The sequence below is a fragment of the Priapulus caudatus genome, unplaced genomic scaffold, assembly GCF_000485595.1.
Source record: "Priapulus caudatus unplaced genomic scaffold, Priapulus_caudatus-5.0.1 Scaffold14, whole genome shotgun sequence".
In the NCBI taxonomy this organism is placed as follows: domain Eukaryota; kingdom Metazoa; phylum Priapulida; class Priapulimorpha; order Priapulimorphida; family Priapulidae; genus Priapulus; species Priapulus caudatus.
Genome location: NW_014577075.1, coordinates 279,733 through 301,861, shown reverse-complemented (window position 1 = coordinate 301,861; position 22,129 = coordinate 279,733). Strand labels below are relative to the sequence as shown.

The window sequence follows — 22,129 nt, the reverse complement described above, 5'->3', positions numbered from 1 at the left end:
TGTGTGCGTTGCGTGCGTGCCTGCATGTGTGTGGGTGTGTGGTGTGTGTGTGGTGTGTGTGTTGTGTGTGTAGTTGTTTGTGTGTGGTGTGTGTTTGTGTGTGTGTTTGTGTGTGTGTGTGTTGCGTGCGTGCGTGCGTGCGTGCCTGCAGTGATGGTGCGTGGTGTGTGTGTGTGGTGTGTGTGTGTGTGTGTGTGTGGTGATGTGTGTGCGTGCGTCGCCCCGTGCGTGCGTGTGCATGCATTGCGTGCGTTCGCGTGCGTGCGTGCGCGGTGCGTGCGCGGTGGGTGTTTGTGGGGGTGTGTTGTGGGTGTGTGTGTGTGTGTTGTGTGTGTGTGTTGTGCGCGCGCGCGCGCGGTGGTGTTGTGCGCGCGTGTATTTGATACTGATATTTATTGTATCTTAACATCATTGGCTAATATAGATAATGAATATACGTAGAGCCACGTGTGTGCTGACCTATACTTGATTATGGCATCTTACAAATCGGCGACCGAGAATTCATAATTAGAAAGCAGATGGAGGCTTAGATTTTTAGATGGAAACTAAACGATATATGAAATGGGTGGAGCTAAAGATGTTTGGTGAGAAATCATGAAATTATTAAAACAATGCGTGCTTACAACATCTCCATGTTGGCTTTTTAATATATGCATTCATTGTTCTCATATTTACGACAAGAAAGTACTTGGAACGGGCTGCTAGTAGTACGTTAGGCCGTAGGCGATGGAATCGAAAAGTCATCTCATCAATCGGTTTTTGTTTCACAATTTTATTTGTTCTATAATTTAAAATTTCTGGTAGTGAAGCCAATAACAATAAACTGGAAAAAATGGAATTTTAGAGCATTACAACTTGCAGGGACGTAGCTACCGTAACGCAGATACGCAGTTGCGTATACATCATTTCAACAAGCTTTTTTTAGTGGAGAAAGAGAGAGAAAGAGAGGAGAGAGAGAAGAGAGAGAGAGAGAGAGAGGGGGGGGAGAGAGAGAGAGAGAGAGAGAGGGGAGAGGAGAGAGAGAGAAAGAAAGACACAGAGAGAGAGAGAAGAGAGAGAAGAGAGAGAGGAGGAGAGAGATGAGAGAAAGAGAAGGGGAGAGAGAGAGAGAGAGAGAGAGAGAGAGAGAGCAGGGGGGAGATGAGAGAAGAGAGAGAGATAGAGAGTGAGGGGGGGGGAGAGAGAGAGAGAGAGAGAGAGAGAGAGAGAGAGAGAGGAGAAGAGAGAGAAAGAGAGGAGAGAGAGTAGAGAGAGACGATGAGAGAGGAGAGAGGAGCCGAGAGAGAGAGAGAGAAGAGAGAGAGAGAGGAGAGACTGATTGAGTGAGACGGAGAAGAGACGAGAGAGAAGACGAGAGAGAGGTAGAGGATGAGAGAGAGAGAGAAACGAGAGGAGAGGAGAGAGAGGAGAGAGAGAGAGAGAGAGAGATAGAGTCAGTCAGTAAAATTGTAATAAAACAATGTCTGTCGTATTAAAATGAAAATGAAATGGAAAATGATATAATTCCACCTTTGAAAGATACGGGCCACAATTTACGTAGAAAAAATGTTGAGCCACCAAATTTTAATAATGGTAAATATGGAAAGAAAAGTTTCGGCCATTACGGGTCCAGTTTATGAAATAACCTGCCAAATTGTATTCGGGATGCACAGAACTTCAAGCACTTTACAAATTTGATAATTTCTTGGGATGGAAAGAAATGCGACTGTGCAATGCGTAAATTTTACAATCCACTGTTCATTTTTTTCAGGTTCTAATTCGCAGCTCCAATCTTTCGAGATTTTTATCTGTTTTTTTCAGTTCATAAATAAATAAATATATATATATATGTTTAATAAGATATGTTATAAAATAACTAACTGATTAAATGATTAAAACTGATGAAATGATAAATTGTATCATTTCATCAGTTTTAATCATTTTATCTGTCTCAAATGTGATATGTAAGCAAAAATTTTCTAAGTCATGTCATACTGCCATATACTGTGTTATTATACATTTGGTTTATATACAGTTTAAGAGCTATTTTCAAAAATCGTGTTATCGTTGCTGTACGATGAAAATAAAGATTACGTATACCAATAGCGAACTAGACGGAGGGCACTCACGGAAAGTGCATACCTCGCGGAGCGTGTAACATGTATGTTGTATAACAGCTGGCTCGCTGCTGGCTGTGCTGACTGCGACGCCTAAGGCCGAGCTGGCTGCTGAATCGATCGCGGCGAACACTAGTGGCTACACACCACACACGAACATCAACTACGCGACGCATTGCATGACCTCCGTTTGCGCGGAGGTAATTACGAATTTTTAATACGCTCTTGCTTATACTATAAAGCTGATACCAATGCTTATACCATAGAGTTATATATTAGTTATATATAGAGTTATATATTTATACAACTCTATGGCTCATACTTACTAACAGGCAAAAGCTAAGGCAAAGCGGCACGGCATGGTGCCTCCATCTATCGCCACAATATTTAGGTTTATTTTAGAAATCCTGTTCGAAGCCTAGTATTAGAAGATACGTTATTACGCATGTCTTCTGGGGAGGCGCGCGAGACTTGTCTATTATTTGTGACTACACTATTATTGTGTCATACACTATTAAAGTAATATACAGCGTAATCTACCGAAAATATTATACTGTTTTTTCGTTGCACAGTAAATTGGTGAAGTAAACTAAAGGTATCGGCACGTGTCTCACTGTTAGGACCAAGATGGCAGTTATTCTTGAAACAACCCTTGGCGATATCACAGTAGATTTATACACACAGGAAAGGCCACGAAGTAAGCATGATTCGGTAGTGTAGACAGCCCAAGCCTAGTTTATCACCACAGATTAGTGTAGCACATAATTATACAAAAACATATTGCGGGGTCCCAGACTATCCTTTGTCCGAAGTAGTCACTCCTGCGACTTGCTGATGCAAGTGTGCTGATGTATTGTACTGTGTACACACATTAATTGACACTCGTACTCGTAGTCGTAGTCTCGTGTGGCTCTTCACCACCATACTTTTAGCGGAGCGAAGTCCTACTCCTAGTCCTAGTAATAATAGTTAAACAGTTAGCCAGAGAGACCGGGTACAAGATGGCGTTGCGCAAAAGATGCGTTGTTCCCCGACCGCCGAAAGCGGTTAAGCCACGCACTTCCGCGGGACTGGGCGCACGCGACCGCGGGGTGTTGTATGTAGCATCTCGCGCTCCCCTTTGAGGTAAAGTACGCGGGGAACAGTTCCAGAAGGAAAGAAAGAGAGAACGCGTGTGGAAGTGAGAGAGAGTGGGAAAGAGCGAGATCGAGAGCAAGAGAAGGAGAGATCACATCATACTGATTGCTACTGGCATAGCAAATGTCAAACCTCCACGCGTGCGGACACACCACACGCACACAAGCACGACTCACCCACGCACGCGCGAACGAATGCACACACTGACACATACCTACTCACATACGCGCGCACAAATACATTATGATATATTATGATATATATATGTATCAGGAGTATGTATCTGATATGTATGTATGTATAAAATAACCCGTTGACCCACATTTGAAGCATGATTTACAACATTCCATTCATGATTTGTGTTTTCCGGGTCATTATTTGCACACGCGCACATAACGTACGCAAATAATGAACAGTGGATACTATTATGCCCATTCGGTGACGCTATCCTATACAATGTAAATACAATAGGATCAGGATTACACGAATAAGAGATTCTCAGAATGACAGATTAATGACAATACTTGTATAAGAGATTATCTGAATGACAGATTAATGAAAATACTTGAATGAGAGATTTTTTGAATGGCAGATGAATGAGAGTACATGCAAGAACGAGAGATCTCTCATTTACGTTGTACTGATTCGCTCATTCATTCCATTCGTTTCTACTAACTATATTCATGTATTCTAGATAGTAAAGCGTCGCAAGTTGTAATAATTTAGAAGAATAATTAGAAGAACCTAGGACGATAGTTATTCCTCTAATCGTATTTGATTGCTGGAAAATTTGCAGCAGAATACGTCAATTCTGTCAATATTACTTTGAAATAGGTAGGTAATACATGATTATGAATAAATACGAATGGATGTAGCGAAACGAACTCAGCTAAATAGAACCGCGGTCTGTGCGCTGAATAGTGAATGATATAAGGAGATTGCACGAAGCAAAACCTATTGCTTTCAAATCATGATGTCGCTATGTGTAAGTGACATTACAGATAACTTTAACATGACTTGTTTTTTAAATGAGATACTATTTGTGGAAAATATTAATAGGAATATTTATGTTAAATTCATACGTTTGAAACGCATATTTACATGCTGCCATGTACTACACCCCTCACTAAATGTGTATAAGAACATATTCATGCGCTTGTCAATGTATCAGGAAATTCGCAGCGCAGTGCTGAGTCATCTGTCCCTCTGCTTCTCTAAGGATGTCGCGTGGAAAGACGACATAAAGTTTTGATTCCTAAAAATCTACAGAATTCACAAAAATCTCACCACAGCGATCACGTGGACGTTCGGGTTGGACGATAAATTAATAATTATTAATGTTAAACTCTGTAGTGAGATTGCGTAAAATCCTATCTTAACTATACGGGTTCCAACCCTGAGCCCATGATACTGCTCTTATCTCATAGGGAGAACTGCGGGGAAGAGGCGGTGACCAAAGGCACCAGTGCGCATAAAGCAGTCTACTATGACGAAGTTATGTCAGATGGTCAACATGTGACGAGCCGTAGTCGAGGCCGTTGCTCGCACCAGCCCCGAAACGAGTACAGTCGAAACATAAGCCGCCTTGCAGCGCCGACAGGTCATTTAACAACGAACCTTCGCACATTTCTTAGCCTGACGAGTGCCATACGATTGGAACTGCATGTATCTGATGATGGGAACAGATTTATTCGTTAGTTTTCAGTCCACGAGCTTGGAGTATTTTCAAACTAATGGTGCATACAACGAGTGAATATGCTCCATTCGCACACACGGGTATTCATTTGCTGTCTGTCCTGGACATGACATTCTGCCATTTTCGAAATGATATACGAAATGATAGATATTATGTTCGTAGGGACGGGAAAGTAAAGAGGACAGGATCATAGTTTGTTATTGAAATCGAGAGGCACCGACGCTGAAATAACGGAAGCCATAAAGTCCAGCATCGCTGTATACGATCAGAGATTGGAGTAAGCTAACTGCGATTATAAATATAAACATAAATATATATATATATATAAAATAAATATAAATATGGCCGACATAAAACGCATGATGCGTGTATACACCGCGGCGGCGTCGCATGTCAAACGCTGGTGATGTGGTCTCGCTAGAGGCAGCACCATCGCGCAGCCTTACGAACGAACCCGTGTCCGGTTCCTTAACCCATCCCCCCTCTTCTGGCTAATTGTTCTTATGCAAGCTTATAAGAGAGTAAACCGAGCTGGGGCACCCAAGAGCTCTCTTCCTGTCACGAAAGTCTGCACAATCGCGCGATGTTTTCACAAATGTGCAACGTTACTATAACGACGCTATAGCAGCAGCAGCCGTATGTGCAACCATCGGCTGCGCGCCACCCCCACAAACATCCTCCCAGTGGGCCAGCGGTCGTGCTGAGAGCAGGGAGCGACGGATGCGCTTATATTGCAGCCGCTGCGTACACTCTCGGGCGCAGTCGCCGCTGCATGCGGACAAGCACCTGGTGTCCATGAATCGATGCTGCAGCGTCTCCTCCCCCACTCCCCCCACACACACATTCATCCCTCGCTCAGGAGCGGAGGTTACGCGCAGGGTTATGGTAATCTGCCGGATATGGGCCACCGGCAGAATAACAAATTTGCGGTTTATTGCGAAAGCTTCACGGTTACTACATACAGTTTAGATGACTTCTGGTCTTATCATCTGCGTATCATATGTCGAGAATGTGCGCATGCGCACGCGTTGTGAATTACATGCGGACCGGAACCAGACGACAACTACTGTATGTGTTATAATGTCACTTCTAGCGACACTCACATGCTATAGCCATCAACGGTCAGTTCGAGCGAAGTGCGGCCAGCGTGACCATTACTTGGGTAAACATTCAGCGCCATACATCTTCCACGACAACTATGCAATAACTTGAAACAGGATGCGCATAAACTAGACGAAACCTAACCCCCGCTAAGCTCCGAGAGCTCCTCGGGTTTTTCGACGTATAGTTTAATTTACAGCATATAGGCGAGAACATTGCAGGTTTCTTTTTATCGAGCGCCAGCCGCCTTGCGCGATATTTATGACCACCTCACACGAGATACATCGCAGATACACTCATGCAAATAGACTCGCGCACGCACGCACGCACACACACATCGCACACGCACCCGCACACACCCCCCACGCACCCACACACACAAACACCCACACACACACACACACACACACACACACAGCACACACACCACACACAGCACACACACATACACACACACACACACACACACACACACACACACCCACACACACACAACAGCACACCACACATTACACACGCACGCCACGCCACGCACGCACACACGCACACACGCCACACACGCTACACACACACACACACATACACACACACACACACACACACACACACACACACCACACACACACACCAAACACACACACACACACCACACACACCACACACACACACCAAACACACACACACACACACCACACACACACCCACACACACACACACACACACACACACACACCCACACACACACACACACACAGCGGAAATCAGCTGAAACGCACCCGCTGCGCGGGCCTTCTTGTTCGCGTCAAGTCAAGCTCTTGCCAGGCTATATGCCGTCGTAATTGTGACCTTGGCGGGAACTGGGCGGATATAATGATCGGCTTTGATGGGCGGATATGATGACGTGCACGCTGGTTCTCGAGTGTGCGCTTCGCGCTCGCACGCAGTAGCAGATCTAATGAGCTGTCCAAGTACAAACTTCAATGTACAAGTGCGAGGAACTGTTCCCCGCGTACTTTACCTCAATTCTATCTTCGTAGTCGACTCTCTCTCTCTCTCCCTCGCTCTTTCTCTCTCTCTCTCTCTTCTCTCTCTCTCTCCCTCGCTCTTTTCTTCTCTCTCTCTCTCTCTCTCTCATCTCTCTTCTACTCTCTCTCTCTCTCTCTATCTCTCTCTCTATTTCTCTTTCTTTTTTCTCTCTTTCTATGTCCCTCCGTTGATGAGATGCTCTATATTATTTAAATTATCTATATGATATTTGTATATTTACATTCATTTAAATTCTATGACTCGCGCTGTCTCTCCACCCTCTCCCTCCTCTCGTTCTGCAGCGCTACTCTCTCCATCCGCGCTCTCTCTCTCTCTCTCTCTCTCTCCGGCGCTGCGCTCTCTCCCGCTCTCTCTCTGCTCTCTCTCTCTTCTCTCTCTCTTTCTCTCTCTCTCTCCGCTCTTCTCTCTCTCTCTCTCTCTTTCTTTCTCTCTCTCATCTTTCTCTCTCTCTCATCTCTCTCTCTCTCCTCTCTCTCTTTCTCTCTCTCTCTTTCTCTTCTCTCTCTCTCCTCTCTTCTCTCTTCTCTCTCTCTCTCTTTTTCTCTCTTTCTCTCTCTCTCTACTCTTTCACTCTCTAATCTTCTCTCTCTCTCTCTCTCTCTCTTCGCTCTCTCTCTCTCTCTCCCTCTCTCTCTCTTTCTCTTTTCTCTCTCTCTCTCTCTCTCCTCTCTGCCTTTCTCCTTTTCTCTCTCTCTCGCTCTGCTTTCTGCCTGCATCTACATCTGGTGCGCAGATGAATACTGGCCAGCTTACTTCCAATCGTAGAGTGCACGCAAAAGCTTCACCACCGTGCGCCTATTTATGCCTTATAATAGATTGTCCACGCCGAAATGGCGATCAATCATGGCAAGTAAACTCTTCTCGTTGTATATAGGGCGAGTCAGGTTACTGAATTGTTGGGGTCTGCAAATATAACTAATTGCATATCACCATATACAGCCATAACCTGCGATAGAGACGATACGGTGCGTATCGAGTCTCATCTGTGTCTGTCGCTGTATCTGTGCCCGTGTGTGTGTGTTGTGCGTGCGTGCGGCTGCGTGTGTGGTGCTGTGTGCTGTTGTTGGGTGTGTGGTGGTGTCGTGTGAGATGTGTTGTTGTGTGTCCGTGTGTGAGGTGGTGTTGTGTGTGATTGTGTGTCGTGTGGTGTGCGTGCCGTGCGTGCCTGCATGTGTGTGGGTGTGTGTGTGTGTGTGTTGTGTGTGTGGGTGTGTGACTGTTTGTGTGTGTGTGTGTGTGTTTTGTGGTGTGTGTTTGTGTGTGTGCTGTGTTGGCGTGCGTGCCAGCTTGGTGCGTGCCTGCACGTGCATCGTGCGTGCGTGTGTGTGTCGTGTTGTGTCGTGGTGTGTGTGTGTTGTGTTGCTCTGCGTTGCGTGCGTGGCCTGTGTGCATGCTGTTGCGTGTCGTGCGTGCCGTGCGTGCGCGCGTGCGTTCGCGCGTGTGCTGTGTTTGTGTGTGTGTTGTGTGTGTGTGTGTGTGTGCGTGTGTGTGTGTAGTGAGTGTGTGGTGTGCGCTGCGCTGCGCGTCGTGTGTGTGCGCGGCGTGTATTTGATACCTGCGGATATGTTAATTGCTATCTCAACAGCATGGCTAATATAGATAATGAATATGCGATTAGAAGCACGTTGTCGGCCTGACCTATACTTGATATATGGCCCAATCTTACAAATTCGGCGACCGAGAATTTCATTAATTAGAAAGCAGATGCGAGGCTTAGATTTTTTAGATGCGAAAGCAACAACGATATATGAAATGGGTGCGAGCTAAAAAGATGTTGGTGCAGAAATCATGACAATTGATTAAAATCAATGCGTGCTTGGCCTTACAACATCTCCATGTTGGCTTTTAATATATGCATTTCATTGTTCTCATATTTACGACAAGAAATACTTGGAACGGGCTGCTAGTAGTAGTAGGCCTAGGCGATGTAACTCGAAAAGTCATCTATCAATCGTTTATTTTGTCAAATTTTAATTTTTGTTCTATAATTTGAAATTTCTGTAGTGAAGCCAATAACAATAAAACTGCGAAAAAATGGATTTTAGAGGCATTTACAATATTGCGAGCGGACGTAGCCTACGTAACGCAAGATACGCATTGCGTTATACATCATTTCAACAAGCTGTTTTTAGTGAGAGAAAGCAGCGGAAGGAGGGAAAAAAAGGGGGGGGGAGGAGGAAAGGAGAGAGACGAGAGATGATGAGAGGACGAGAGAGCGGGGGGGGGGAGAGAGAGAGAGGAGAGGCATGAGACGAGAGAGAGAGAGAGAAGAAAGACACAGAGCCAGAGACGAAGAGAAGAGACATCGAGAGAGACGAGAGACGGAGAGAGAGCAGACCAAGAGAAGGGCGGGAGAGAGACGAGAGAGAGACGAGATGAGAGATGAGAGCAGAGAGCGGGGGAGCAGCAGAGAGAGAAGAGAGAGATGAGACAGAGACGAGGGCGGGGGAGAGAGGAGAGATGAGAGAGACGAGAGAGAACGAGAGAAAGACCGAGAGAAAGAGCGAGAGAGAGAGACGAGAGAAGGAGAGATGAGAGCTGCGAGAGAGGGAGAGAGACTTGAGAGAACTTGACGGAGAGATGAGAGGGACCGAAGGGAGAGGAGAGAGAGAGAGAGAGAGAGAGAGAGAGAGACAGAGAGAGAGAGAGGAGAGAGAGACGAGCATGAGAGAGAGATAGAGGAAGAGAGATAGAGTCAGGCAGTAAAATTGTAATAAAACAATGTCTGCGTATTAAAATGGAAAATGAAATGCGAAAGATGAACTATAATTCCACCTTTGAAAGGATACGGGCCACAATTTACCGTAGAAAAAATGTTGAGCTCACCAAATTTAATAAATGGTAAATATGGATAAGAAAAAGTTTCGGACCATTACGGGTCACAGTTATGAAATAACCTGCCCCCCCCCCCAAAAAAATTTTTGGTTTCAAAACTTCGATGCACAGGAACTATCTCAAGCACTTTACAAATTTGTAACTTCTTGGCGATGGAAAGAAAATGCGGCTGTGCAATGCGTAAATTTTACAAATCCACTGTTTCATTGTTTTTTCAGGTTCTATTCGCAGCTCCAATCTTTCGAGATTTTTATCTGTTTTTTCAGTCATAAATATATAAATATATATTATGCGTTAATAAGATATGTTATAAAATAACTAACTGGATTAAATGCATTAAAACTGATGAAATGATAAATTGTATCATTCATCAGTTTTAATCATTTTAGCGCTGTCTCAAATGGGTGATTATGCTAAAGCAAAATTTCTTAAGTCATGTCATACTGCCACTATACTGTGTTATTTATACATTTGTTTAAATACAGTTATTAAGGCTATTTCAAGAACTCGTGATTATCGTCCTGCTACCGATGAAAATAAAAGATTACTCACCCGTCATACCAACTAGCCGAACTAGGCACGGCGAGCGGCACTCACGAAAGTGCATTACCTCCCGCCGAGCTGTTAACACTGTATGTGATATAAACAGCTGGGCTCGCTGCTAACGGCGAGCTGCTCTGCTACTGGACACGCCCTAAGGCGTGCCTGCTGCTGACTGGGACGCCCTAAGGCGAAGCTGCCCTGCTGCAATCGATCCGCGGCGAACACTAGTTTGGCTACACACACACCACGAACACACACACGCGAGCCGATTGCCATGAGTCATGCAATATTAAAAATTATATATAACTCTATGGTATAAGCATAGGTATCAGCTTTATAGTATAAGCAAGAGCGTATTAAAAATTCGTAATTACCTCCGCGCATACTATAAAGCTGATACCAATGCTTATACCATAAGAGTTATATAGTTTACGTATATATAGAGTTATATATTTTAGTACAAACTCTATGGCCTCCATACTTACTACAGTCCAAAAGCTAAGGCAAGCGGCACGCCATCGGTGCCTCCATCTATCGCCACAATACTTTAGGTTGTATTTTAGAAATACCTGTTCGAAGCCTAGTATTAGAAGATACGTTTTATTACGCATGTCTTCTGCGGGAGCGCGGCGAGACTTGTCTATTATTTGCGACTACACATATTATCTGTGTCATACACTAATTAAGTAAATATACAGCGTAATCTACCGAAAATATTAATTACTGTTATTTTTTCGTTGCACAGTAAATTGGCTGAACGTAACTTAAAGGTATCGCGCACACCTACCCCCGGCGTGTTCTCACTGTTGAGACCAAGATGCCGCAGTTTACTTCCTTGAAAACAACCCTTGGCGATATCACCAGTAGATTTCACACAGCGCAAAGCCACGAAGTAAGCATGATTTCGCGTAGTGTAGAGCAGCCCAAGCCTAGTTTATCACCACAGTATTAGTGTAGCCCATATTATACAAAAAACATATTGCGGCGTCCCAGACTATCCCTTTGCGATCCCGAAAGTAGTCACTCCTGCGACTTGCTGCCATGCATAGTGTCTGATTGTGTACACACTAGCCACAAGTTCCCATCTCGCTAACACTACGTGGCGAGAGTTACACTCCTCCGCCGTGTAACTAGTCGGAGAGCCTGGTCGGTTTAGGTACACACATACGCTGATGTTTACACTCGTAGATCGTTTGTTCTCGTGTGCTCTTCACCACCATACTTTGAGTCGCGAGCGAAGTCCTACTCCTAGTCCTAGTAATAATAGTTAAACAGTTAGCCAGAGAGAACCGCGCTACAAGGATGGCGTCTGCGCAAACCGTGCGTTTGTTCCTCCGACCGCCGAAAGCGGTTAAGCCACGCACTTTCTCGCGGGACTGGCGCACGCCGGACGCGGGTGTGTTTGTATGTAGCATCTTCGCATTCCGCCGCCTATTACGAATTTCGCGGCGGTGCGCCGAAGGAAGGCGGACAGCCGCGTTCCCTTCGGCGCACGATATGAGTATTAGCGGGCAGCCGCCTAACACTCGCGCACGTTTTCGGGACGACGTACATCGGCCTCGGCTAATCGGCGCTTTTGGAGGGGGGCCTTGTCCGATTATTAGATTGACACGCGTTTGATACATCGCTCTGCCTGTTCTCCGGTCCACCTGCCGTTGATTTTCGTACCTTTATCTTGGCGTTTCCCACTCTCTTTCTTCTATCTTTCCGCACTCCCCACAGTCTGTCTCTCTCTTCTCTCTCTCTCTACGCTCCCTTCCGCCGCCACCTGGCTTATAAGGTATCGTATATTACATGCATCAACTGCTGCCGGCAGCAGTGCACACAAGCATGCACTTGCACTAGCGTTTCAATAAAATGAAGGCCCTAAATAAATACAAAATCTAATTTATAGCGGAAAAGTCACCGCGGCGCAAAACTGCCCCTAGCCAGCTTTGTTGGATATAGCATTTGGAGGCGTGCCCAGCCGCCACGTGAGCGCGGGGGAGGAGGGAGGCTGGAATGTCGCGCTCCGCCGTCTTCGTAAAAACATGTGGATATATATATTTGTGTGTCAGTGTGGCGGCGTATTGTAGGATTAGCTACGTGTAAAAACTGCCACGGCCACGCCAGCATGTGCTCGCACGACGTGCCGTCGCCACGGGCAGCGCGGGGTCAAGAGGTTGATAAAAACCTCGCACGTACGGAGCCAGGCGCTTTTCCAGATAACATCTAGTGGAAATTCTCAGTGAAAAACAAACATCAATCAATGGGCTTAGCCAATCAACGTCGGGGGTACTAAGATGGCTACGATAATTTGAATCGCACGTCACGATTCGAGGTAGACTGGTACGGACCTTAACTCGGCCAAGTATCTTTCGCTACACTAAAGTTATAGTTAGTGCAGCGTGTGGAACTCTCCACCGCGGAGCAGTCTAAACCGAATCGCCGATCCTTGTGTGGAAAAATACCTTGAAAATCCCTCCAAGAGAGCCTCGTCGCGCCATCTATGGCACGCCATATGTACGAGAATAAATTCAGGGCGTGAAACGGAAGAAATACAAACTCGCTTTTCTAGACGAAAAGGAAACGCGCCGACCAGCAAACGAGCAATTACCAGCATTTGTATTTATTCTCGACCTACGTGCATAGTCGAAAGGCTTGTGGAATCGCCAGAACTCCTCAATTGACCGATTATACGGCTTTATCCTGTACCCAAAGGGCACTGGCGAAATTTTTCTATATAGGGCAGCGAATAAGATTTATTGTCACCGCTGCACGGCGTTTGCGCGCTTCGCGTGGATATCCGGGCTGCAGATCGTCTAGTCACTCGTTAGTGCTGTACCAATACTACACACTCAATGGCAGCGGGATCAAGTCTGCCCCCCCCCCCACCGTACCACACACACGGTACAGCACACATGTATATAACACCACAGTGTCTCAACTCGCCACTGAGCTTTGTCCAACATTACTGTTTGCAATCGGCTCCAACAGCTACACCTGCCATTTTTGACAATCGGCCCACCAAAATGCTATTAAATCGTAGAAATTCATCGAATGTTGATGCAAAATGACCGCCCAAATGTTACACAAGTCAAGACAGGTGCTGGCAACTGTTTGCGGTTGCGCTGATTGGCCTGGCTGCATATATTACGCATCCAATCGATGCTATTTTAATTTTTGGCAATTCTAATAATGATTTACCACTTTTAGCATGTTTGAACTTCCTGAAGTTGTGCAAGCTGAAATTCTACAACTATTGCCTATTTCATTCAGTGCAGGTTAGTATGAACTCTTATTACTGTCATTTTTAAAATGATGACCTGAAGGTCAACTTTATTTACTACAACAATCTCTGTATCCTGATGGCTCTAATAAGCTTGTGAAACAGGGGTAATATAAATTGCTTCATGCTGCTACAAGTTAACTGATATTTTTAACATAGCAATGTTACCACTGCTATTATAGGACATTAAATGATCATTCACAAAATCCTGTGAAAAGCATCTTTCAAGAAATTGTGATGGTAGTTTCTACCCTTACACCTAGTGTATATACCTGTTATTGTGATTATGTAGGAGGGCTTCTTGGCACAGACTGGTGATCCGACAGGAACAGGACGAGGTGGCCAATCTATCTTCAGGTATTCCTTTATGAATTCCATATGTGCATTCCCATTTTTAATTTTTAATTCTATGGAATTTCTGTTAATATAAGGGTACTGTTTATTGATTGCACTATAGTGTGTGAGATAGCAAATATGCGCAATATATTCACACTACAGATGACTTGGTTAGAGAAAATCCTACATGTGCAAAAGTTTATATTCATTTACAATAATACTTAACTGGGGATAGTTGCCTGCAGCACACAGAAAAAGTGAATCACTGTGTACATTCATAAATGTAGTAGATGCACAAACTTTAATGAAGAATAAGATAGCAAATATGTACAAAGTAAGAAGATATTAATGTCATCAGTATATGTTGGTTTGGCTTTACCATATAATGACGATGGTCATGATGTGGATCATGATGATGATAAAGATAATAATATCAACAACAGCTCAGCTGCATTATTACTCTTTCTTACAGCAAGGTTTATGGTGATCAGGCACAGTTCTTTGAGGCTGAAACGAATCCCATTATCAAGCACAGGAAGCTGGGCACTTTGTCGATGGTAAACAACGGCAACAACATGCACGGTTCCCAGGTATGTGTGTGCTTCTTGCATTCCATGATTGCATGATCATTTATATGCCATATATGATTAGAAAGATCGTTCTATTCACATACCTAACGCTGCTCTTTGCAACAAAAAATGGGGCGTTCTACAGCATGCTCTGTTATAAGACATACACTATGAAAATTGTATGGTAAGCATCCTTAGTGCTACACATTCCAACACTAATTCAGCTTAAGTGTAGTCATGTGCATTTTATGATACATCATAATATCTAAAGCATAGTTGCAGTGATGTCCAAACGTGTGACTGCTCAATAGCAGAAATCTAGAAATGTGGTCATACCTAATATCTATACATGTACCCAACACTTAATGACTGATGCTAGTGTCCCATTTTGTATTTTGATTGTAGAGAAAGTAACCGGGATACACTCTACGGGTCATGTGACCAGAATAATGCTATAATCGACGAGAAATAATAAATCAAATGCTAAAATTTTGAGTTCTGGGTCCTCTTCTTCAGATTGTTCAGTCTTGCTTAATTTGGAGGTGACTGACTATGACGAATAATCTGCTTGCAGTTTTTTCTCACACTGGGGGAGAGCCTGGACTATCTCGACGGGGTGCACACGGTATTCGGCGAGGTGAGCGAGGGACTGGATGTGCTCGACAAGCTGAGTGAAGCCATCTGTGATGAAACCCACCGACCCTACGTTGACATCAGGTGCGCGCGGCAACTGTGTAGCCTCTTCTGTGATTAGTATCAACAGAAGCTTGGCAGTTGGATGTTAAAGAACGCGGAACGTTAATCACAATTTTCATGCTCATAGGTCGAAAAATATGCAAATGTTTATTGTAATTTATTCTAATTAATTGTGTCGTAAGCAGCAAAACTAGCTTAGTTTGTAAGAAGTGAAGTAGTAATAAAGCAAGAGGACTAATAGTTGATGTCTATCGTTACTTCCTAGCAATGTAATTATACATGTCTAATTTGAAAATGATCTGTCGACTCGTCTTCATGCCTTGCTGTGTGAGCTTTGACAGAAGAGACTTGCAATCTATCACGCAGACTAGCGTACTCTATGCACTCTCTTATGTATGTATGTGTAGCATTCGTGTGCTTCTATCCTCATCCTTGCTTGCAGGGTCAACCACACGATAGTACTCGACGATCCGTTTGATGATCCGCCTGGGATCGACTACCCTGACAGATCTCCGCAACCTACCAAGGAGCAGATGGAGGTACACAGCAGTGAATTAGCGCTAGTTTTCAAGATAGATTAATATCCCCTCATCCTCGAAATCTTTCGTGCTGGTAGAACTTTGAATTGTGTAGAGTGCTCACTACAATTTTAGACCGTTTCAGTGACACTCGGCAGTCTTCGTAAGATTTTCAGAATATCAGACAAACTCGTTTTCTACTCGGTCAACACATTAAAAAGATATCAGAGGTAGCAAGTGGATCAATCCTTTATACTGTTTACATTGGTGCCTTAAAGTCAACTAACCGCAAGAAGCAATTAGATCTTGGTGAACATGTTTGGATGCTGGGGGACAAAGAACATGAATATTTAGTTTAGGTTGAAGTGAAAATGTCTATTGCTTGCTATGATTTCAAGCGCAATTTTAAGGAACTTTATCGGGAACGTATTAAAGAAGAGTGAAACAATCCACGAATTATTTTTGTGTTATTGTGTTATACAATCATATACATCATGTTATACATTCAATTGTGCAGGCTGGAAGGATAGCCCCCGACGAAGAAATAGATGCGACAAAGGGTAAGACTTTAGAGATGGTGGAAGAGATGATCAAGGAAAAAGAGGCAAAAGCGAGAACACAAATTTTGGAGATGGTAAGATGCTCTGGTATACAACCTTAAATTTATTCATCATCATCATCTCCTCTTGTATGTTCACTGAATTCTAGTTCCATGTAACATAATTATATAGTTTGTGTAATGTATACATATAGTTTGTGTAATGTATACATATAGTTTGTGTAATGTATACATATAGTTTGTGTAATGTATGTCCAGATAAACGCCTACAGTTGGAAGTAGAGAAGTGAGTTAAGCCCGGCGCACACGTGAGTTATTTTACTCAAGTAAAATGATGCATGAGTCATTTTACTCACGTGTGCGGCGGATTTTCGTTGAGTAATTTGACGCATGCATCATTTTACTCACGTGTGCGGCGGATTTTCGTTGAGTAATTTGACGCATGCATCATTTTACTCACGTGTGCGGCGGATTTTCGTTGAGTAATTTGACTTATGCGTCAGTTTACTTGAGTGAAATAACTCACGTGTGCGGCGGGCATTAGAGGTAGAAAAAACATGTGGAAACATAACTTAGCTGTCTTTTACCCGTTTCATCGTGCGTTTTATCTCAGCTCATTTAGTGAGATCTTGTGGTGAACAAACAACACTTCTTATGCACGAGCCATGATCAAACAACGTACTGCATCTCTGTTTCCCCGCTTGCATCATCACGCTTTTACTCTCAAGGTCGGTGATCTTCCTGAAGCAGAGGTGGCGCCACCTGACAACGTACTGTTTGTGTGCAAGCTGAATCCGGTCACAACTGATGAAGATCTGGAAATCATATTTTCGCGATTCGGCAAAATCGGAAGGTAATCATGATTTCATTACTTTTACTGCGAGCATGGGTACGCATACACGCGTAACCGTGCAAACAAGCTTGCTTTTCATAGATAATTCTCGTCGTGTAGATTCTAGATCTTCGTGCAAATGTATTTTTCCTGATGTTGGTCTAACCTGATTTACAGTTGTGAAGTAATACGAGACCACAAGACTGGTGAATCACTGCAATATGCTTTCATAGAATTTGAAGAGGTATGTATATTGTTAGCCCAAAGTCTTTTTTTTCTACAATGTCTGTGATGTGCAGAATGTCAATTAACTCAATTATGTGAACCTCATATTCTTGCATTAAATTATTTCATAATCACTTAGAAAATATAAACTAAATGATTTTGGCCATTCGTGATGTTTCCGGGGAAGACATTGATTACCTGCTATTTCAGCCAGAAAGCTGTGAACGTGCTTATTTCAAGATGGACAATGTACTAATAGATGACAGAAGAATTCACGTGGACTTCAGCCAATCTGTATCAAAGGTCAAATGGAAAGGAAAAGGCAAGACATACAGAGATTAGTATTTATTAGTGACATTGCGTTTTTCTTGCAAATTAACATATGTTCTCCAATAGATGGCGCTGCGTGAACATTTCTAGTGGTGTATGGAAATACGTGTCATACTTTACTGCAGTACTCTGGCAAGTAACTGTCGTGATGCTGGCAATATGACTCTATTCCAGAAAATGTTCACATGACTGCAAACAAGCTTGGATCTCCCTGTGTCATACTCACAGTGGGAGGTGTAATGGTGTACATATCATTAATCTCACTAAAATCATCCTTTGTAATAGCCAAAACAGTCAATTGGTTTCTATTTCTTGTACGTATAAGATCTGGATTATTATTGGGATGCAGGTAAAGGTGTCGAGCACTCCAAGGACACAAATCAAGAGGAAAACAAGAAGCCAAAATACATGCTGAAGGATGGCCGCAGGAAAGAGTATCCTTTTCGTGACTGTCAACCAACTAAGTGGACATGACAATGCTATGGCCCTAAACAAATGACTGCTAGAAACGTTTGTCCAGTTAAGGGTGCTGCATGTGTTCATAATCTTTCAGTAAAATTTCATGTGAATATTAGATGCTAGTTTGGTATTTTGTCTCATCTAGTATTTAAACTCCAGAAGAAATTGACTTTTTCTCTACATGTGTATGTGTGACAATGCAGAAATCTATTACCAATAAGATGTTGGTCTATTATGTTACTCGTTGATAGTAGTTGGCTTCGTATGATTATTTGATAGTCATAAGCAAACCTGCATAGTTATTTATGTGTAAATATTAGTTTAAAGTAGCATTCCGTCCTACCCAGAGAAATCTTGTCAACTAAACTCCTTTTCAGCATTTCACATCGTCTGAGACTATATTATGCTTTATAAATATAGACGAGTGGAAGATTAAGAAGATTAGTGTAGAATGTTTAAAAACCAGCTTAGAAATAACCATGTAAAAAAAAAGATGACCGCTGTACTGTAATCGACATACTTTACTCTGCCTTAAACACTTCCGTGGCTTTACGATTGGCGGGTAGCTGCGTCGAATCTAGACTCGTGGCATGTTCAACTGTCGCCCGCACTGCGCGTTCTCCACATGTCTTCTTTAACTGGCCGTTGCTCGCGCAGCGAGTATAAACTCGTAGCATCTGACGAGGACACGAGACCGCCTCGTGATAGACGGGCCAGACGTAGTGACAGCCCTGCCGAGGAGAGGCCCTCGAGGCACAGGGATCCGCAGCGAGGAGGTGGCATGGCGGGACGCGGGGAGCAGTCGCAGAACAGGCAGGAGAGAAGCGAGGCAAGAGGACGAGGCAGTAATCACAGGGGAGGAACGTCGAGGTATGTCCACTAGTGGGCTGTCTTTCAGCTCACATTTTTTCTGTTTTCGCGTCCTCCTCTTTAAAGGATGGACTTCCCTTTTGACGTGTGCATCAATGCATTCCTTGCTTTAAAAAACTATTAGTTGCTATTAAACGCTTTAGTTGCTATTATTGATATTGCGTGCGTTCGATGTAGACACCCTGGCAATGTTTGAGCTCTCGGGTTGCTAAATAAACGTGCGGTCAGTCCCCTATTGGTAGTGCAATTGTTCTATCAGCAGTCGAATCTTCGTTAAATAAAATTGGGTATAATTGATAATTATTACTGAATTTTAATGCGAGAAGCGGTCCTTTGATTTGAAGCACACTGGTGTATAACACTTGCAGTGAGATTGTACGCAGCCGCAGCGACAGGAGAGATTTGCCAGATGCTAGGAATAGAGGGCGCCACCGCTCCAGCGACAGCAGCGAATCGGAGAGCAGCATGCGACGGCAGGATGAGAGAAGAGGTGAGGACCGGAGGAGAGACGGTGGGGATGATCGTAAATCTAAAGACGCACGGTCGCACGGCAGCCAGAAGAAGAAGAAGACGAAAAAGAAGAAGAAGAAGAGGGAGAAAGAGGAAACGGACAGTTCCGAGTCAGATTCTGATAGCTCCGACCCCAAAAGGTCAAAGCACAAGGGCAAAAAGAAAAAGAAGAAGAAGAGGAAGCGGAAGAGCACTACTTCGGATTCTTCCGAATCGGATAGACATCATAAAAAGTCTAAAATGGGTAGAGAGAAGAAGCACAGCCAAGAATCGCAATCTGATTCAGAGTCTTCGTACCAAAAGCACCGGTCTAATGGCAAACCAATGTAAAGCCAATGTTTAGAGAATATCATGTATTTAGTTTATTACTATCAGCATTAGGGTGGAGTGTAGTGTATGGTGTGTATAAGTGTATTGAGCCCATCATCGTTGCATTTTTATTCTTGAGTTTGTTGATGATATGTATTGAGTCTCGATAATTGGATGAGGTTCGATCAAACGTCAGGGAGGTGAAGAAATGCCCAATAAATTATGCATGATCTTAAAATTTAATTTTTTATTATAACTTTGTTACGTACCTGTATGGGTGTAACAAGATGAGGTTATAATTGCAGACCATGTGTGATCCTTCAAATTTCCATTCATACAACTTGAATATATTCCTTAGCAGAAAAGATGTACAGATATATTGTGAAAAATATTAGTTTGACAGAGAAAGAGTGGTCGAATTTACTTAATGAGATAACTGCAATAATTTATTCTAAGAAATTTATAGATTGACAGTAAAAGCTCGTTATAAACACAATAGTGTCAATACTATTATTGGTTATTCATTTCTGACTACTCATTAATCATTTCAAGAGAAAGTCTTGTGATAGTACAGATATTGTTGCTCATGTTGGCTGGTTGCTTGGGTTAGGTTACAATGGCACCATCTCATATCGAGGGAAATGACTCCCCGTCACTGACACTTCACTTCACTTGTCAGTCACTGACAGACTTAAAAGCATGTAAATAGTTTTTAAAATTGGTTGTATTATATTACGATTACCAATATACTAATAGATTCTTTTTAATGTTTTTTTATTTATGTATATATTTAATATTCGTATGGCACAAGTATATCCTGCTACCCTTGCGGTACGAGTGCTTAGCAGCAGGGTTGTCTCAAATCGCTTGTCGCTCATTTTAGTAGGCAGCTCTTTGTTAAGACACATCACGCAGTTGGGGGTCTACTTAGGCGAGATTGGTTTCATATGAAGCGGTTTGACATTACAGTGATTACATTACACACGCACTTCGACGTAACCTGTATAATACAGTCGTTATGTTCCGCACGGCTACACTAACTGCAAACTGCATGCAGCGCCCCCTTCCCACACTCAGGATACAGCCAGATATAGTCAGCTATATACTCTGGATGTAGAATTGAGCCAGAGCGAGAGCGCCATCTGTCGTGGAGTTTGCACTAACTGGTGTGGTAGGCCCTCTAGCGGCCATTACGATCAAGGGCGTTAATCATTAACGTTAACTTCGACGGTGATTATAGCCGCTGCGTGGCGCTGCGGGAGCTGACGTCACTGGGATGAAAGACAGTGAGCAGGCGAGGAATATCTTTAGCGGTATACCAACCAGTATATCGTGTAATTTTCATGACATACAACAGCAGGAGTATGCTGCTCTGACATGACACGTTGAACGATCGTAGTCACACAGAGCGCACAGAAAGTTGCTACAATCGACGTGTATTATTCTGCGTACAAGAATACTAGCGAATCAAATAGAGAGATACAGCCTTACTCGTTTGCGTTTCTGATGCCCCATTTTATCATTAATATGAATATATATATATATATATATATATATAATATTCAATGCACGTATTTCACGATATTATAGCCGCATAACAACAAAATTAAGTGTAGGCCTACCCGCTAATTTGACATGTAATGTAATGTTTTTATGTGTTTCATCGAAGTTCCGAGAGTTAGCTCCGGTAACGTGGCACGGGTCTAATAGCCATGGTTGGGCTAATCGCCTCCACGAACATCAACAGTCAGTGCCCGCGTCCGGTATCATCGCTCTCGCAATGCGCTCATAAATCGATGACGTCATCATTCTCCGCGTATGCCAACATTTCGCGAGAGAACGCGTACCTACGTGCTCTTTTCAAGAAACCTGCCGCGTGAAGCATGAAGCACCCTAGCTGCGACGTCGTCCTTAAAACTACGCACCGTTACAATTGCACGCGGGGCGCACGAAGGCCGCTGCGATATATGCAAGTGTCAAGAGCTAGCTAGTCAACTGAAGCGAATGCTCTAGACAACGTCTGATCCATACGTAAAAAAGGTCCACCACGTTGAAGGCTAACCTCCAACCATTGACGAAGACGCGCTTATGTTAACGAACCCTTTACGTAGGATAACCGCATTCACATCAATCCACGCAGCGGGCCCGGCTCGGCTGTGCCTATATATGCACAGATGAAGGCCCGCCACGAAG

The 22,129-nt window shown here is 43.6% G+C and overlaps 1 protein-coding gene across 1 annotated transcript; it reads left to right on the top strand.

Annotated features, from left to right (window-relative positions):
* The first annotated feature begins 2,538 nt into the window (after window positions 1–2,538).
* On the top strand, window positions 2,539–20,703 carry LOC106809333 (peptidyl-prolyl cis-trans isomerase-like 4). Its single transcript, XM_014812387.1, has 13 exons — window positions 2,539–2,793; window positions 13,651–13,718; window positions 14,016–14,080; window positions 14,532–14,649; window positions 15,203–15,345; window positions 15,767–15,863; window positions 16,360–16,476; window positions 17,130–17,254; window positions 17,411–17,477; window positions 17,669–17,780; window positions 18,138–18,222; window positions 18,905–19,117; window positions 19,486–20,703. Exons 1-13 carry the CDS (start codon window positions 2,724–2,726, stop codon window positions 19,955–19,957), a joined length of 1,752 nt encoding a protein of 583 aa, XP_014667873.1. The 5' UTR covers window positions 2,539–2,723; the 3' UTR covers window positions 19,958–20,703.
* The last annotated feature ends 1,426 nt before the right edge of the window (window positions 20,704–22,129 follow it).